Source organism: Gasterosteus aculeatus, chromosome 10, assembly GCF_964276395.1.
Source record: "Gasterosteus aculeatus chromosome 10, fGasAcu3.hap1.1, whole genome shotgun sequence".
NCBI lineage: Eukaryota > Metazoa > Chordata > Actinopteri > Perciformes > Gasterosteidae > Gasterosteus > Gasterosteus aculeatus.
In genome coordinates this window covers 685088-698812 of record NC_135697.1, presented here as the reverse complement: position 1 = coordinate 698812, position 13725 = coordinate 685088, and the positions used below count along the sequence as shown (strand labels likewise).

Genomic DNA, 13725 nt, shown 5'->3' with positions numbered 1-13725 from the left:
CCACGCCCTCTATAATGTCAACATTGATGTATTTCAGATCCGTGAGCATATTCCAAACATTATGGAACCTGTTAGGAACCACATCTTTGCATCTATACTCGGCCCACTGAAGCTCACTGAGTCACACACATTCAGGTGACTCCATGAAATGTTTAAATGATTAATTCAACTGTTCAGACTAAAAGCATCACTCTTTTAATACCAACAAAAAACTCTAAACGCTGTATAATATGTGCTCAGCAGAACATTAAGCTCCGGTGTTTGAACAGGACACTCCTTGTTACTAAGTGAGTCAGAGGTGGTGCTTACTGCGCCCACCTGACCCGTTATTGTTACATTGTGCACACATTTAACAATAAGAATCTGATGTAAATCCCTGTTGGAGCTTTACAAATCTCATCTATTCTTTTTCACTGCGGTACATAGAACAGGACAATGAGACCCTCCAACGTCCTTTTCACTGAGACTTTAGAGAGAGTTGGGGGTAGGCGGGTCATCCGTCAATCAAAAGGGCAATGGCTCGACCCCCGATTAGTTACACATTCGGAGGGCGATGAGGAAGAATGGTGCAGTACTTAATATGATGCAGGCTGAAAATGCCTTCATACCATCCGTTGTATTAGCAGCACGAGAGCAACTCTAAATGTCCTGTGTAATATTCATGTGTCGTTTTATAATCTTTTGCAATCTGTCGGCAAATAAACCCACACACTCTCCATCTTGTATGTATGAACAGTTCCACATTTATTCGAAAGGCATTCTGAATGTACAGTAATAATATCAAAAGTAAGAATCAGAAGGGAACCTTCCCAGTGCTTCGAGTTCCACTTGTAGACGGTAGTGAGCGCACGTGGCCTCGTCCTGCTCACAGCTCCGACTTCAGGAGCTTCTTGGCCTTTTCCATGTTGCTTTTCACTGGAGGAGAGGAGGGAACGTTTACAAGGAATCAGTCTGGGTTTCAAGGGCAGAAACAGGCCCAGCTGGCCGGCCTCAGGCTGCACTTACAGAGTTTGATGTCCGCTGGTTCGTAGGCATACATGCGGTTGGAGTAGCGTCCCACGATGTCGGCCCTCACCGTCATTGCAGGATCTGTAAGGACATTATTACTACTGAATGAGCAGAGGTACTTCTACGTGTCAGGCTAAGGTGCCTTGTGTGATAAGGGAATCATTCGCTCTGTGAAGCTGGGTAAATTCTTACCAACGAAAATGATTCTGGGGACATACTGTCCATCAGGAGACAGATGTTTGTCTGTGGTTTCATACTGTAGGCGAGAGAAGGGACAACATGTGACATCATACTGAACTATTCCCTTATTCCCTTAACAGTTATTAGTCATTATTTCAGTATTTCAATAGATGACAAATCTCTAAGCAACAATCCCAGGGCAGTAATATAAATATGACAATGGGATGACGGGTCAAGTACCATTAGATTGAGGACGACGAAGTCCTCATCGAGCATTTTCTGGATCCCGTTGTCCTCAGATAAAACCTTCCTGAGTTCTGCAGGAGGAAACGTCGTTCATCAGCTGAAGCAGCTCATACAGTAGCAGTAGGTCACGACGTGTACAAACCAAAGACCGCTTGCTCTTCCAACAGCTTTGGCTCTTAATTCATCATTAATACGACACAATTCAAGGAAGTGAATCCTTGACTTACCGTGGCTGTGTGGACAGTCCTCAAGGTGGAACAGAACCATCAGAGGCTTGTTTCTAAAACACAAATCAGTGTCACTTGCATTTAATCAGCAACTTCCATGAAAGTCTGTGTCATTGCTAGACCTGTTTGTTACCTGGATCTGGCCCAGTAGAGAGCCTCCTCGTACGTCTGAGCCCAAATCAGCTGATCGCCCCAACCTGGACAGACAGGAACATGTTCATCATACTCGACTTTAGCCTCAGCCATTAGCCTTGAGGGCCATGTGATGCCATATGACACAGACCTCTGGAGAGCGTCTGAGGGATCCTTTTGCCAGATTTAGGGACGTATTTCCCAAAGGCAGAGGACATGACCACCAGGGCCAAGAGGACGGACAACCCCGCTTTCATCTTTAAGCTTTGCTGGAACAAAAGTACGATACAAAGGCACAGGGTGAACAAACCCTGTGATCAATGGGAAACAACAGGAAAGTAAACTCGGAAACAACCATGTCCAGTCAACAATCTGGGGGATTGGATCGTGGAGCTTTATTTGTGGATTGAAGAGGAAGCTAGTGAAGAGAGACAAGGGTATGACAATCTACTGTCGGCTGTCGTCATGTGCTAAACTACAGATAATATTCCAGGAGACTGAAATCCTTAATCAACACATCACAGAGTAATAGCACAGTTGAATCGCGTTGCTGGGTACAGAAAGCGAATGAAGTGGCGGAGGCCGAGAGGAGCAGCGTTGGCTCTTACCTGTTCCTGACTGGCCAGGTGAGAATGAAGGTAGACCGCCGCTCCAGGATCTTCTGGGCCTCTGCTCTTGTCTGACACTATTTAAACACCTGTTCACCTGCGGGCCCGCCCTCCCTATGTGTGAAAGGCGCGTCTGGGTGATGATGATGATGATGATGATGATGAGGAGGAGGATTGGTCTTTCTGCGAATGGCTCGAGCCACAACGTTTAAACTGAATTAGTTTTTCCTACAAAGTCAATACGTTGATTGAGATGCACAGTAACTGCTTTGTATCCAGGCTTCCTGACCACACCAGTGAGGAATAAAATAGCTGCGAGACAGTAACTAAGTGTCAGACTTGGTTTAAAGATCGGTCCCACTTGTCCCCTTTTTCATGGTGGGGCGTCCAAAGTGCATGAAGGCTACTAGGAGATAATTGCTCCATCATTAGTTATTTAAAACACTAGTATTACTATAAAAACAACCCGTTCAGCTTAAAAGCAGAACTGGCTGTAGTTATACGTTTCATTCAACATTAAAAGTTACATTCTGTTAATCAAAAAAGAAGATCAATCTTTCAATAATGGTGTAAATGTAACGGAGTCGGAGGTTCATCTCAGCAGGGTGGTGAAGCGAGAGCCGACGCTATGAGGAGCACCTTTGTTCTGTGACTGGGAAGGAATATCCTTCATCCTGGAACACATATCCTGTCTCCACCCGCCACACCAGATCCACCCAGAGGACGTCCAAATCTGAGTGGGCGTATTACAAATTGCTATTTGCATTTATATTTTTCAATGAGATTTTATCCGGTTACTTTTAGACATCTGTGTTAAGTGGTCACACTCTTCAGTCATTTCTTCAAGCCGAATGGCCATTCAGTTTGTTAATGGTTAATAAATCATTTACTTTTATACCATACATAAGGTTGCCAGGTTGTTCAAAATAATCCTTCAGCAGGACGTTTGCGTTGTCATTATAGCTCTTAATTTCTTTAGAGACGGGACCACTTGACCCTCTGGAAAAGTTAGAACTCCAGAGTTTATCAATGGCTGTTTGTGACAAAGTCGTAAAATAATCATCGACAACTACACACAACAGCAATTCCAGTCATTGACAAATAATGAAAGAAAGCTAACTGAGACGTCTGCGTCGTCATTGAACAGCAGGTTTCATGAATGTAACGAACACCACACACAGAACGTAATGGATGAATTCCACAGATCCAAAGTGGCCCCTGTTAGACAGTAATGTCTTACTTTCAACAAATGCCATGAAAACACGTTGTGACTCTGTGACCAGAGCTCTACTGCACATGCAAAACCTTAAAAAAACTCAAAATAACAAAAATAGTTTCATTTGGGATTCAGCAAATGCTTAAAAGAGTTAAGGCCAATGCAGGTTTCATCAACAGAGCAAATAGTGCATTTGTAGAGGATTCTTCTCAAAGGTGATTCGTCCACATTTCGGGTTGTTCCAACCTCTTTCATGTGACTTACAGGAATAAACTAAGGTTTCTTCCCTTCTTTCCCCATGAAGGGTGTTTTTATTTTTGGGGAGTTTTTCCTGTGCCGATGGTGGGTTTCGGGGCAGAGGATGTCGTATGTGTACAGACTGTAAAGCCCTCTGAGGCAAATTTGTAATTTGCGATTTTGGGCTATACAAAATAAAATGAATTGAATTGAATCAAACTGGACATTTTGGGGTAATTTAACTGTATTTATCTCGCCATATATGACTAAACAACATTTAGTTTTGTCATAAGCAGACATGCATGCAAACATTTCTAATACAGTTTAAAAAATGTAATTTTTGACTTAATCCATTTAGGAGTAAAACTTCTTTCATTGAACAACAAAAACGCGACCGTTGAATAAAATAGTGCCTTTCCTATGATAGTCCACTCCTAAATGTAGGATGAATTAAGCTTCTCAAGCCTCTGGTTTTAGTGTTTTTCCCAGAATCCCCTCAGGTCAGCTAGCTGCATCCACATCTTTCACATATCTACGTTTTTACTGCTCAGCCTTTGATTTGCAGTGATTCATTTTTTTCATAACTGCCGCTTGTTGATGGCCCCCAAAGCCCTGAACGATGGAGGTGACGGAGTCTTTGGTGTGGACATACGTACGTCCTGCTCACTGCTGTAACGGCTTAGCCTGCTGGATGCAAATGAACATTCAGTTTAATCCACAGACGTTTTAGGTTTATGTTTCTGCATCCAGCTGCAGCTCACTGGGCTCACATTGTCTTCTTCTCGTTACGTTGTACATTAAATGCTTTATATATGCCTTCCTATTATATGCTTTTGCAAACAAGGTCAAAATTCCCCAATTCCCGAGCTTAACTTCCTGTGGAGGGTTGGAGGGTGAATCTTTCCTCCCCTTTGCAGCCCTTGTTGTGGCGATTATGTGTTTTAGTAGAAATGTTGCATGTTGGATTGAGTCGACCATAATCTTATATAACAAATGTAGAATATGTTGCTTTGTGGTTATCATTTCTAGTCCGAGCAGTACTGAGGGTAAGGGTCCACTAGAGTGGTGGGAGACTTTGCACAGACAACCGTTAAGTAAGAATCAAAGGCTCTGAGTCAAGTATGTCTTTTCTCCGTTTATTTCCTTGCAAGGGAAAAAGGGTCACAACAGCTACGTGGTCAGTAGACTGTCAAGAACCTCCTTTTTTCCCCCAACACATCGAGGCAGTTCTTATACCTAAATTTAGATATCGGTGGCGTCAACAGAAACCATTAACCATCTTGTTGAGTATCTACAGCCAGGGTACTGGGAACATCTTATCCATGTGAGACACGTCAGTTCTTTGACCGTGTCCTTGCTCTCCCAACATGCTAAAACAAAGGTGGTCATAGACATAACAAACACTTTGTTCAATCTCTACAGCTATGACGCTGGAAACATCTAATCCAAGTGGGAGACATCAGTTCTTATGTCAGGGCCTTTGTGACCTAAGCATTTGCAACTAATAAACTGGTTATACAAATGAAGCATTTAAAAGGGTCACATATCATTTTCCCATTACATTCCACTCTTTTGATTACATAATAATCACAAACTATGCAATCAATTTAGAATGACCACTCTAAAAATTTACCATCTGATAATCTACCACATCAAATATCACAAAACATGAACATCTGAACATCGCTCACAAAACTTTGCCTGCCACAGAACAAAAACTCCCTAAAAAACCCTCCGAAATGGGAAAATAGGAAGAAATCTGTTAGGAGAAGATAAAGACTGGAAACCTTCTCACAGGATTTGAGCGTTACACCCCAGATGTCATGTGGACGGTGCTTTGGCTGAATGGCAACAGTCCGTGCAGAGAGCAAAAGAGACAGAATATTTCAGTTAACAGTGAAGGGCTCATAGAAAAGGATTCCCGGTGGCTGCACCAGAAGTCAACAGGCCGAGGCGAATCTGTCTGAGAGCTGTTCAACATTTATGATACTTATTGCGTATGGACTCCATATTTGGCGCTTTGTACTCTCGGGTAACTTTCAGGAGTTGGACCTCGTCGCCATCGGTCCAAGCAAAGAGATCTCTCGTCCCTCTTTTAGCCATTGTTGTGTTTGGGCACATTTTCTGCAACTGAACCAGCTGCAGTGTGTATATCATCATGTGTAACACTAATGGTCATGTGACGTACGTTGTTGCCGTGTGGATCATCTCCAAAGCGCGCGTGTGGACGGAGAACTTCTTTGTTTTAAAACTCGTAGTAGGGGAAGTGTGAGTGTGGCCCAAGACCCGACAGGAGCTACATGAACGTAAGTCCATCTACCGTTCGTACGCCATCTTTGTTTCTCTCTGACTGAATGGTGTTCCTCTTTCATTCCTCCTTCATGCATCCTTCATACATTCCTTCAGCCAAAAGCTTCACTAACCAATTGTCCCAAAAGACTAAACCAATAATTGTTCTGGACGATGTGTGCTGTGCTGTTGGCTTGTAACCAGGATGTGGCAACAGTTTAACGCTGAGGTGTCCCTAACCTCCCTCCCCTGTGACAGCATGTTTTCACACACTACGGTCAATATTTGAACTAAAGGCCGCTCCTATTAAAACGTCTCATTCAGCAGCTGCACTCGGCCCTGCCCTGATAACACACACACACACACACACACACACACACTGCTATTGGCAGAGCCACGCAAATAGGATGCAACTTCCTTGTAGTGCAGAACAATGCCATTACGCTCACTGCAGATAAAGCTGAGGACTCAAACACACATTTACTACTTTCTCTGCTTCATCACTTTCTCTTGTTAATTTTTCATTTCTGCTTTTGTGACGCAGTTTTAAGCTTGTTCATTTAAAGCAGTGGTCCCCAAACTCCGACGTAACATCCAACCACCCCGAGTAGAGGCTCATCTTCAGATGAGAAGGGGGAGAGGGGGAGAGAGAAGATGGACATGGGTGTGACTGGTGTAAAGGGTCCATCAGTGACCGTCTGTTCCAGCTGTAACAGGCAACGTGACCACCGGCACAAAAAAGGTGAAGATGTGAAAGTAGAGGAGGCATATCTGTCCCTGGGTCTCACGAGCACTATGTGTTCAACCAAGAACAGAGACCCCAGTTTGTGACACGGCCGCAGCCTGAAGCCCACCAGCCTGATCATGTGAACAGAAACAGGTAACGTATGTATTGCTGTTTTATTGATTTTATTATCACACTTTATTTTTGCCTTTTCCCCACAGATTGAACATGTACATACAAGAAGAAGAAAATACATAATAGTACTGATTAAAAAATGGATCTGGATTCCTGAAAAGCAGGAAAAATCCTGAGAAATGTTCAGCTGTTCTTATCTTGTGTTGTTGTTGACTTGTTTACATCTTCCATCTCTCCCAGTTGTCACATGGCTCCTCTCGAGCTCTCTTCTGTATCACAACCTTCAACCATCCATCTTGTGATGGTGGTTTTCTCTGTGATAGCCGCCCTGAACCTTCTCCATGTACTCCTTTTAACACAGTCAAGTCAAGTCAAGTCATTTTATTTTGTAAAGCCCAGAATCGCAAATTACAAATTTGCCTCAGAGGGCTTTACAGTCTGTACACATACAACATCCTCTGCCCCGAAACCCTCCATCGGCACAGGAAAAACTCCCCAAAAAATGAAAAAACCCTTACAAGAGGGAAAAAAGGGAAGAAACCTTAGGGAGAACGTCAGAGGAGGGATCCCACTCCCGGGATGGACAGACTACAATGGATGCCATGTGTACAGAATGAACAATGTATAATACATGCAATTCCTATGACAGAAATGATTCAAGTAATTGTGAGTAGTAAGCCAGGCGCACAGCAGGACCACTGCAGGGGCAACCACCATCAGATAGAACCACCGTCAGATAGAACCACCATCACATAGAACCACCATCCACAGAAGCCTGTGGGGAGCGAGAGCACAGAGACTTTAGGAGAGGGTAATGTCGGTTTATGAGTACAGTAATATGATTAATATCTAAAATAATGATGATGATGATGATGATGATGATGGCAGCAGCAGGCGTCAGCATGGCCACGGTAGGTGTCAGGACCAGGGTCCCGAAAGGAACCACGATCTACGGAGACCTGATAGGGGAGAAAGCACAAAAAAAAACTCCCGGAAAGAAGCTGAATTAGTCATGTGCATTAATAAAACTTGAATTATGGTAGAACGAGAGCGTAAGAGAGGAGCTTGGTGTGTTCTAAGAATTCCCCCGGCATTCTAAGCCTATAGCAGCTTAACTAAGGGCTGGTCCGGACTAACCTGAGCCAGCCCTAACTATAGGCAGAATCAAAGAGGAACGTTTTAAGTTTTACTTTACAAGAGCTGACCGAATCTGCCCCCCGGACTGAAAGTGGAACCTGGTTCCACAAAAGAGGAGCTTGATAACTGAAGGCTCTGGCCCCCAGCCTACTTTTTAAAACCCTAGGAACAACAAGTAACCCAGCATCTATGGAGCGCAGCTGCCTTGTAGGGCAATAAGGTGTTACAAGCTCTCTAAGATACGACGGTGCCTCACCAGCAAGTGCCTTGTAGGTGAGGAGAAGTACCTTAAAATCTATTCTTGATTTAACAGAGCCAGTGCAGAGAAGTTAATACAGGAGTGATATGATCCCTTTTCTTAGTTCTTGTTAATACACGTGCTGCAGCATTCTGAATCAGCTGGAGAGGCTTAAGAGATTTATAAGAGCAGCCTGATAACAAAGAATTACAGTAGTCCAGTCTGGAAGTGACAAACGCGTGAACTAATTTTTCTGCATCACTTTGAGACAGGAAGTTCCTGATTTTTGATATGTTACGTAGATGAAAATAGGCAGTCCTTGAAGTCTTCTTTATATGCGAGTTGAAGGTCATATCCTGGTCGAAGAGAACTCCCAGATTCCTGACGGTGCTGCTGGGTACCAGAGCAATTCCATCCATAAAAACTGTATCACGCGACAGCTGGCTTCGAAGGCGCTCTGGGCCTATCAGGATAACTTCCGTTTTTTCTGAGTTTAGCATCAGGAAGTTGCCGGTCATCCAAGTTTTGATGTCTCCAAGACATTCTTGGAGTCTAACTAACTGGTCCGTCTCTTCTGGCTTGATCGACAGATACAGTTGAGTATCGTCTGCATAACAATGGAAGTTTATGCGGTGTTTCCTGATAAGATCGCCCAAAGGAAGCATATAGAGGGTAAATAAAATCGGTCCAAGTACAGAACCTTGTGGGACTCCGTGACCAACATTGGTGGTCTTTGAGGATTCACCGTTTACAAGCACAAACTGGGATCGGTCCGATAGGTAGGCAGTGTATGCTGTCATGTTACCAAAGTAAGAAACATACATGTTTCATGACTTATGTACAGTATGTCACACGTGTCACGGTGTGGTTTTATTTCCTGTCTTATTTTGTAGTTTTCTGCCTCTTGTCTCCCTGGGTAACTTCACTTCCTGCCTGGTCCTGTCATCCCCTGTGATTGTCTGATTGTTTCCACCTGTGTCCAATCACCTGCACCTCCCTAGTGTATTTAAGCAGTGTGTGTCTCTTGTCACTTCATTGTCATTGTCTATGGTCCTGGATGTTCGTAGTTCCTGCCTGCAGCTTTTCCCCAGTTCCTGTGTGTGTTTTTGCCCGTTGGCCTTTTGCGTTTTGCCTTTTTGACTATTAAAATCTCTTTTTTTTTAAGAACTCTGCATTTGAGTCCTGCCTCCCTCCATCTCTGACAGAATGACGCAACCACCTAAGGACTCAGCAGAGTTTTTTCCCCGGGAAGAGTTCAGGGGAACCCGTCTGGCTATGGGCGGTCCACGCAGTCTCCAGCGGGCCGCCCGTAGTGGGGTTCCTGGCGGATCACACTGGGAGCGCGTGATGGACCTCGCCATCCGGCTCCAGGCCTCCTACGGCCTCCACGCTGGGCCGCAGGGAGGGAGGGAGTAAACTCCTATGGTTCAAATTATTCCATTTTTTCCCAAGTGTGCATTATTTTTCCGTTTAAAAAAAAAACTCTTCCATCTTTAATAACTGTGCATACTTCTAGACTACTGCATACTACTTCTCTTTCTAGGAAAAGATTCTCCGACCCCTGGCGCGACGGTTAACTTTGGCAACTACGTGTAAATGCGCACTTTGTCTGCAGGAACCTCGGCGTGACACTCGACAGCCGACTCTCCCTGACTCCCAACATCACTGACAACGCGATCCTGTAGATACTCGCTCTACAACATCAGGAGAACACGTCCTCTTCTCACTCAGAAGGCGGCGCAGGTACTGATTCAGGCTCTTGTCATCTCCGTCCTGGACTACTGTAACTCTCTCCTGCAGGTCTCCTGCTACCACCATTCCACCTCTGCAGCTCATCCAGAATGCAGCAGCTCCACTGGTCTTTAACCTAAGTTCTCCTCCACTCCTCCGCTCTCTTCACTGGTACCGGTGGCTCATCCAGTTCTAAACATGGTGCTCACGTACCATGCTGTGAATGGATGGGGTCCAGCTTACATCCAGGACCTGGTCCAACCCGACATCCCGACCTGCACTCTCCGCTCTGCATGTGATAAACTGCTTGTTCCTCCTTACTGAGAACAAAACACTCGACTAGGTCTCCACTCTTTGCTGTCCTGCTCCTAAATGGTGGAAGGAGGTCTCTGAAGACACCAGGACCACAGAGAGCCTTCACATCTTCAGACTAAAAACACACCTCTTCAGACTCTAATGCACTTAAATGCACTTATTGTAAGTCGCTTTGAAAAAAAGCGTCAGATAAATGACATGTGATGTAATGTAATGAAATGTAATGTAATGACATGTAATGTAATGCATATTGCTGTTATTTCATAGAGAATCCATTTTATTACGTCTGACCGATAATACCTGGAATAAAATATGTATCGGAGGATCCATCCCAGGAGCCTGAGCTCTTCTTCTAGTCTAGTGTATTTTTATACCAATTTAGTACATCTCTAATTAACATCAACATCCATCCGTTGAAGCCGATCTTTTGCTATATTTCAGTTGGAAAAACTGAAGTAACATTGTGTCATAGTTAGCAGGGCTCTTAAGAGCGCACAATGTCTGCACCTCTTACAATCAGCTGATAGAAGAATCTCTAGACGACGTCCTGGTGACTACATGTCCTGGGAAAAGAACGTGACGGCCCTCGGATGTGCACAAAGCCCCCTGTTCCATTGGGTTATCTTCATATCCTCCCACTCCGGAGATGAAGACCATTGCGCAGTGGTTACGCATAACTTGTGTGTAAATTCTGTCTCCATGTTTGCAAACATTATTTAATAAATGTCCTGTTTAATGATGTTAAACAGGACATGAGTTGAGTTGAGGCTTTGAATTCCCCTTCATTCCACCTATCGTTTTAGCTATTTCCATTTTGCTTCATAATTGTTGGTGTACCAATAAATTGCTGGTTTAATCTGAGCTGCATGGAAATGATGTCTCTCCAGCTGATCTTCAGAGCAGCTGTGAGGTTTTTATTGACCTTGTCTTACATGTGCAGCTTGGCAAGAGTGTCTCCTTGTGAGGGTTTCAGCCGAGCCATGAGGGGGACTTCAGGGAAGATTCTTCAGGTGCTGCTCAGTCTTAGCTGTGTCTGTTTGTCCAGTCCAGCAGAAGTCCATAAATAGCTGCACCTCATCCTGGTTGGTCTTCATCTGCTGAGTGGCGCTCAGCCTGGAGAAGGTCCTGTGATGCTTTCAGGGTTGCTGCCATCTTGTCTTTTTCCACTCTCTTTCTGCTCGTCTTGTCCTCGTGGAAATCCCTGAAGCTTCCCTTCATTCGCTTTACTGCCCCCTGCTGATTTCTGTGAGCTTCTGCTTCTTTGTTGTTGTTTGAGTTCTCTCAATTTCCAGTTGACTCTGCAATTCCAACTCCACGTTAGTTTTAGCCGCTGAAATCCACTTCCTTTCAGCACGCGCGCTCACCTTCACAGCCTCCACTTCACTCTTTTTCTCCCTTTATTCTCTATGCTGCATTTTGATAGTTCTGGTCCCTCCCAGAGGGGCTGTCAGGCTCCTTGTGTTCATCTCCATTCGTATGTTCTTGGAGAAGATCCAGGAGATGTTGAAGTCCGTCCTCATTGATCCGGAGGAGACTGGGTTTCGGTGAGCCTTCCCTCGCTGTCCTCCAGCTCACCTCCCACCTCTTCCCCCAGTGAACCAAGGTAGAAATTCATTGGAAGTTCAACCTCCTGCGAATTAAATTCCATTTATTCTGGGACGTTCTCCTCTTACTGGACGTTGGCCATTCTTTTCTTTTCTTGCATCTGTTTTCTTCTGAGTGCGCCTTCCAACTCTCATTTGTCTTTAAACAAGTTGTCTTTATTCTGCCTAAATGCTTGTGCCTTTTATCAAGGCAGTATTGATATTTCTGTAGTTAATAAGTTCATTTTAATCTCGGGCACCTTGATGAAGCCTGTGTGTGGTCTTCATCTACAATATCATTTATGAATCGCTCATATCTTTTTGCAAAAGCGAGGTATATCATGTGTACCTCTGTAGTAAGCATTGATATAACCGCCGGTTATCACTGTTCTTTCCTTTATTACAGCTTCCTTCCATGACAGTTCCCAGTTGGCAAAGGTATATTTAAACGAGCCCTTCAGTATTGATTAGTAGTTCAATAAATGTTTTATACCACTCTGCTGGGAAACCATCAACACCAGGAGATTTATATGTTGTCAGTCTCCCCACAGCTTCTCTATTTCTATTTGTGGAAGAGGTGAAGCTTTAGGTTCTGTGTTTGAGGGTTATACCACAGAGCAGACTTCCTTCTTGTTTCTATTCTTCTTTCCAGAGGAGCAATGGCGTCCAGCGCCACTCTCAAAGAGCCTGTAGCATTATCGACGAAATTATCAATCTGGGACGGACTGAGGTTCTCACAGGAGTCTTCTTGTATCTTGAGGCAGGGCACTGAACTTAGTGCAGAAGGAATGGCTTCTTTAAATAAGGCTACAGCGGTATCCGATAAGCGTCGACTGTAGAAACCTTTGGCAGGAGGAGGTGGTTCTGATAGTAGAAATTCAAAGGCTATCAGACAATGGTCCGACAGGAGAGGGTTCTGTGGAAAAATTGTTAAATGTTCAATCCCAATCCCATACACAAGCACCAAGTCGAGAGTGTGGTTAAAACAGTGAGTTGGTTTATTTACACACTGACAGAAACCGATTGAATCTAACAATGAAAGGAATGCAGTACTAAGGCTGTCGTTGTCGACATCCACATGAATGTTAAAGTCACCCACAATAATTACCTTGTCCGTTTTAAGGACCAAACTCGTTAAGAACTGTGAAAATTCAGAAAGAAATTCTGAATAAAGACCTGGGGCCCTGTACACTATTACAAAGAGAACCAGGCTTTCAAATGAGTTATAATCCACCTTAGGTTTAACGTTTATTAAAAGGCAGGAGTCATAAATAGCTGCCACTCCCCCCCCCCTCGGCCTGTGCTTCGGGGAATATGAGTATTAACAAGACTCGGAGGAGTCGCTTCATTTAAACAGAAATATTCCCCATTCAACAACCACGTTTCAGTAAGACAAAATATATCGACATGGTGATCTGATATTAGTTCATTTACCAAAACAGCTTTAGATGACAGAGATCTGATCTTCAAAAGACCCCCTTTAATTCTCCTATTTTGTTGCACTATTGCATTATTAGTTTTAACTTTAATTAAGTTATTTACTACAACTCCTGGGTTGTTTACCTTTAACTTAGATAAGTGTGTCCGTGGGGCAGACAAGGTCTCTATAGGGTTCATTATGCTGAGTGACTGCTCAGATTGAAGCGCAGAGAAGTGTGTAAGACTGCGACTCTGCTCCCTGGTCTGAACTCTGGGTCATGGATTAAGTCCACTAAGAAA

The 13725-nt window shown here is 44.0% G+C and overlaps 1 protein-coding gene and 1 long non-coding RNA gene across 2 annotated transcripts; one reads left to right on the top strand and one right to left on the bottom strand.

The window, feature by feature from the left end:
- Positions 1-720: 720 nt before the first annotated feature.
- Positions 721-3051, bottom strand: agr2 (anterior gradient 2). Its single transcript, XM_040189747.2, has 8 exons — positions 2402-3051; positions 1945-2062; positions 1795-1858; positions 1662-1714; positions 1429-1505; positions 1201-1264; positions 1006-1089; positions 721-915 (listed from the first exon to the last, which is right to left on the bottom strand). The coding sequence occupies exons 2-8, from the start codon at positions 2048-2050 to the stop codon at positions 866-868; spliced, it is 498 nt and encodes a 165-aa protein (XP_040045681.1). The 5' UTR covers positions 2051-2062; positions 2402-3051; the 3' UTR covers positions 721-865.
- A 1872-nt stretch (positions 3052-4923) lies between these two features.
- Positions 4924-11284, top strand: LOC144383524 (uncharacterized). The gene is made up of 2 exons (XR_013450954.1): positions 4924-9802; positions 9993-11284. It is a non-coding gene; the product is annotated as an uncharacterized LOC144383524 (long non-coding RNA).
- The last annotated feature ends 2441 nt before the right edge of the window (positions 11285-13725 follow it).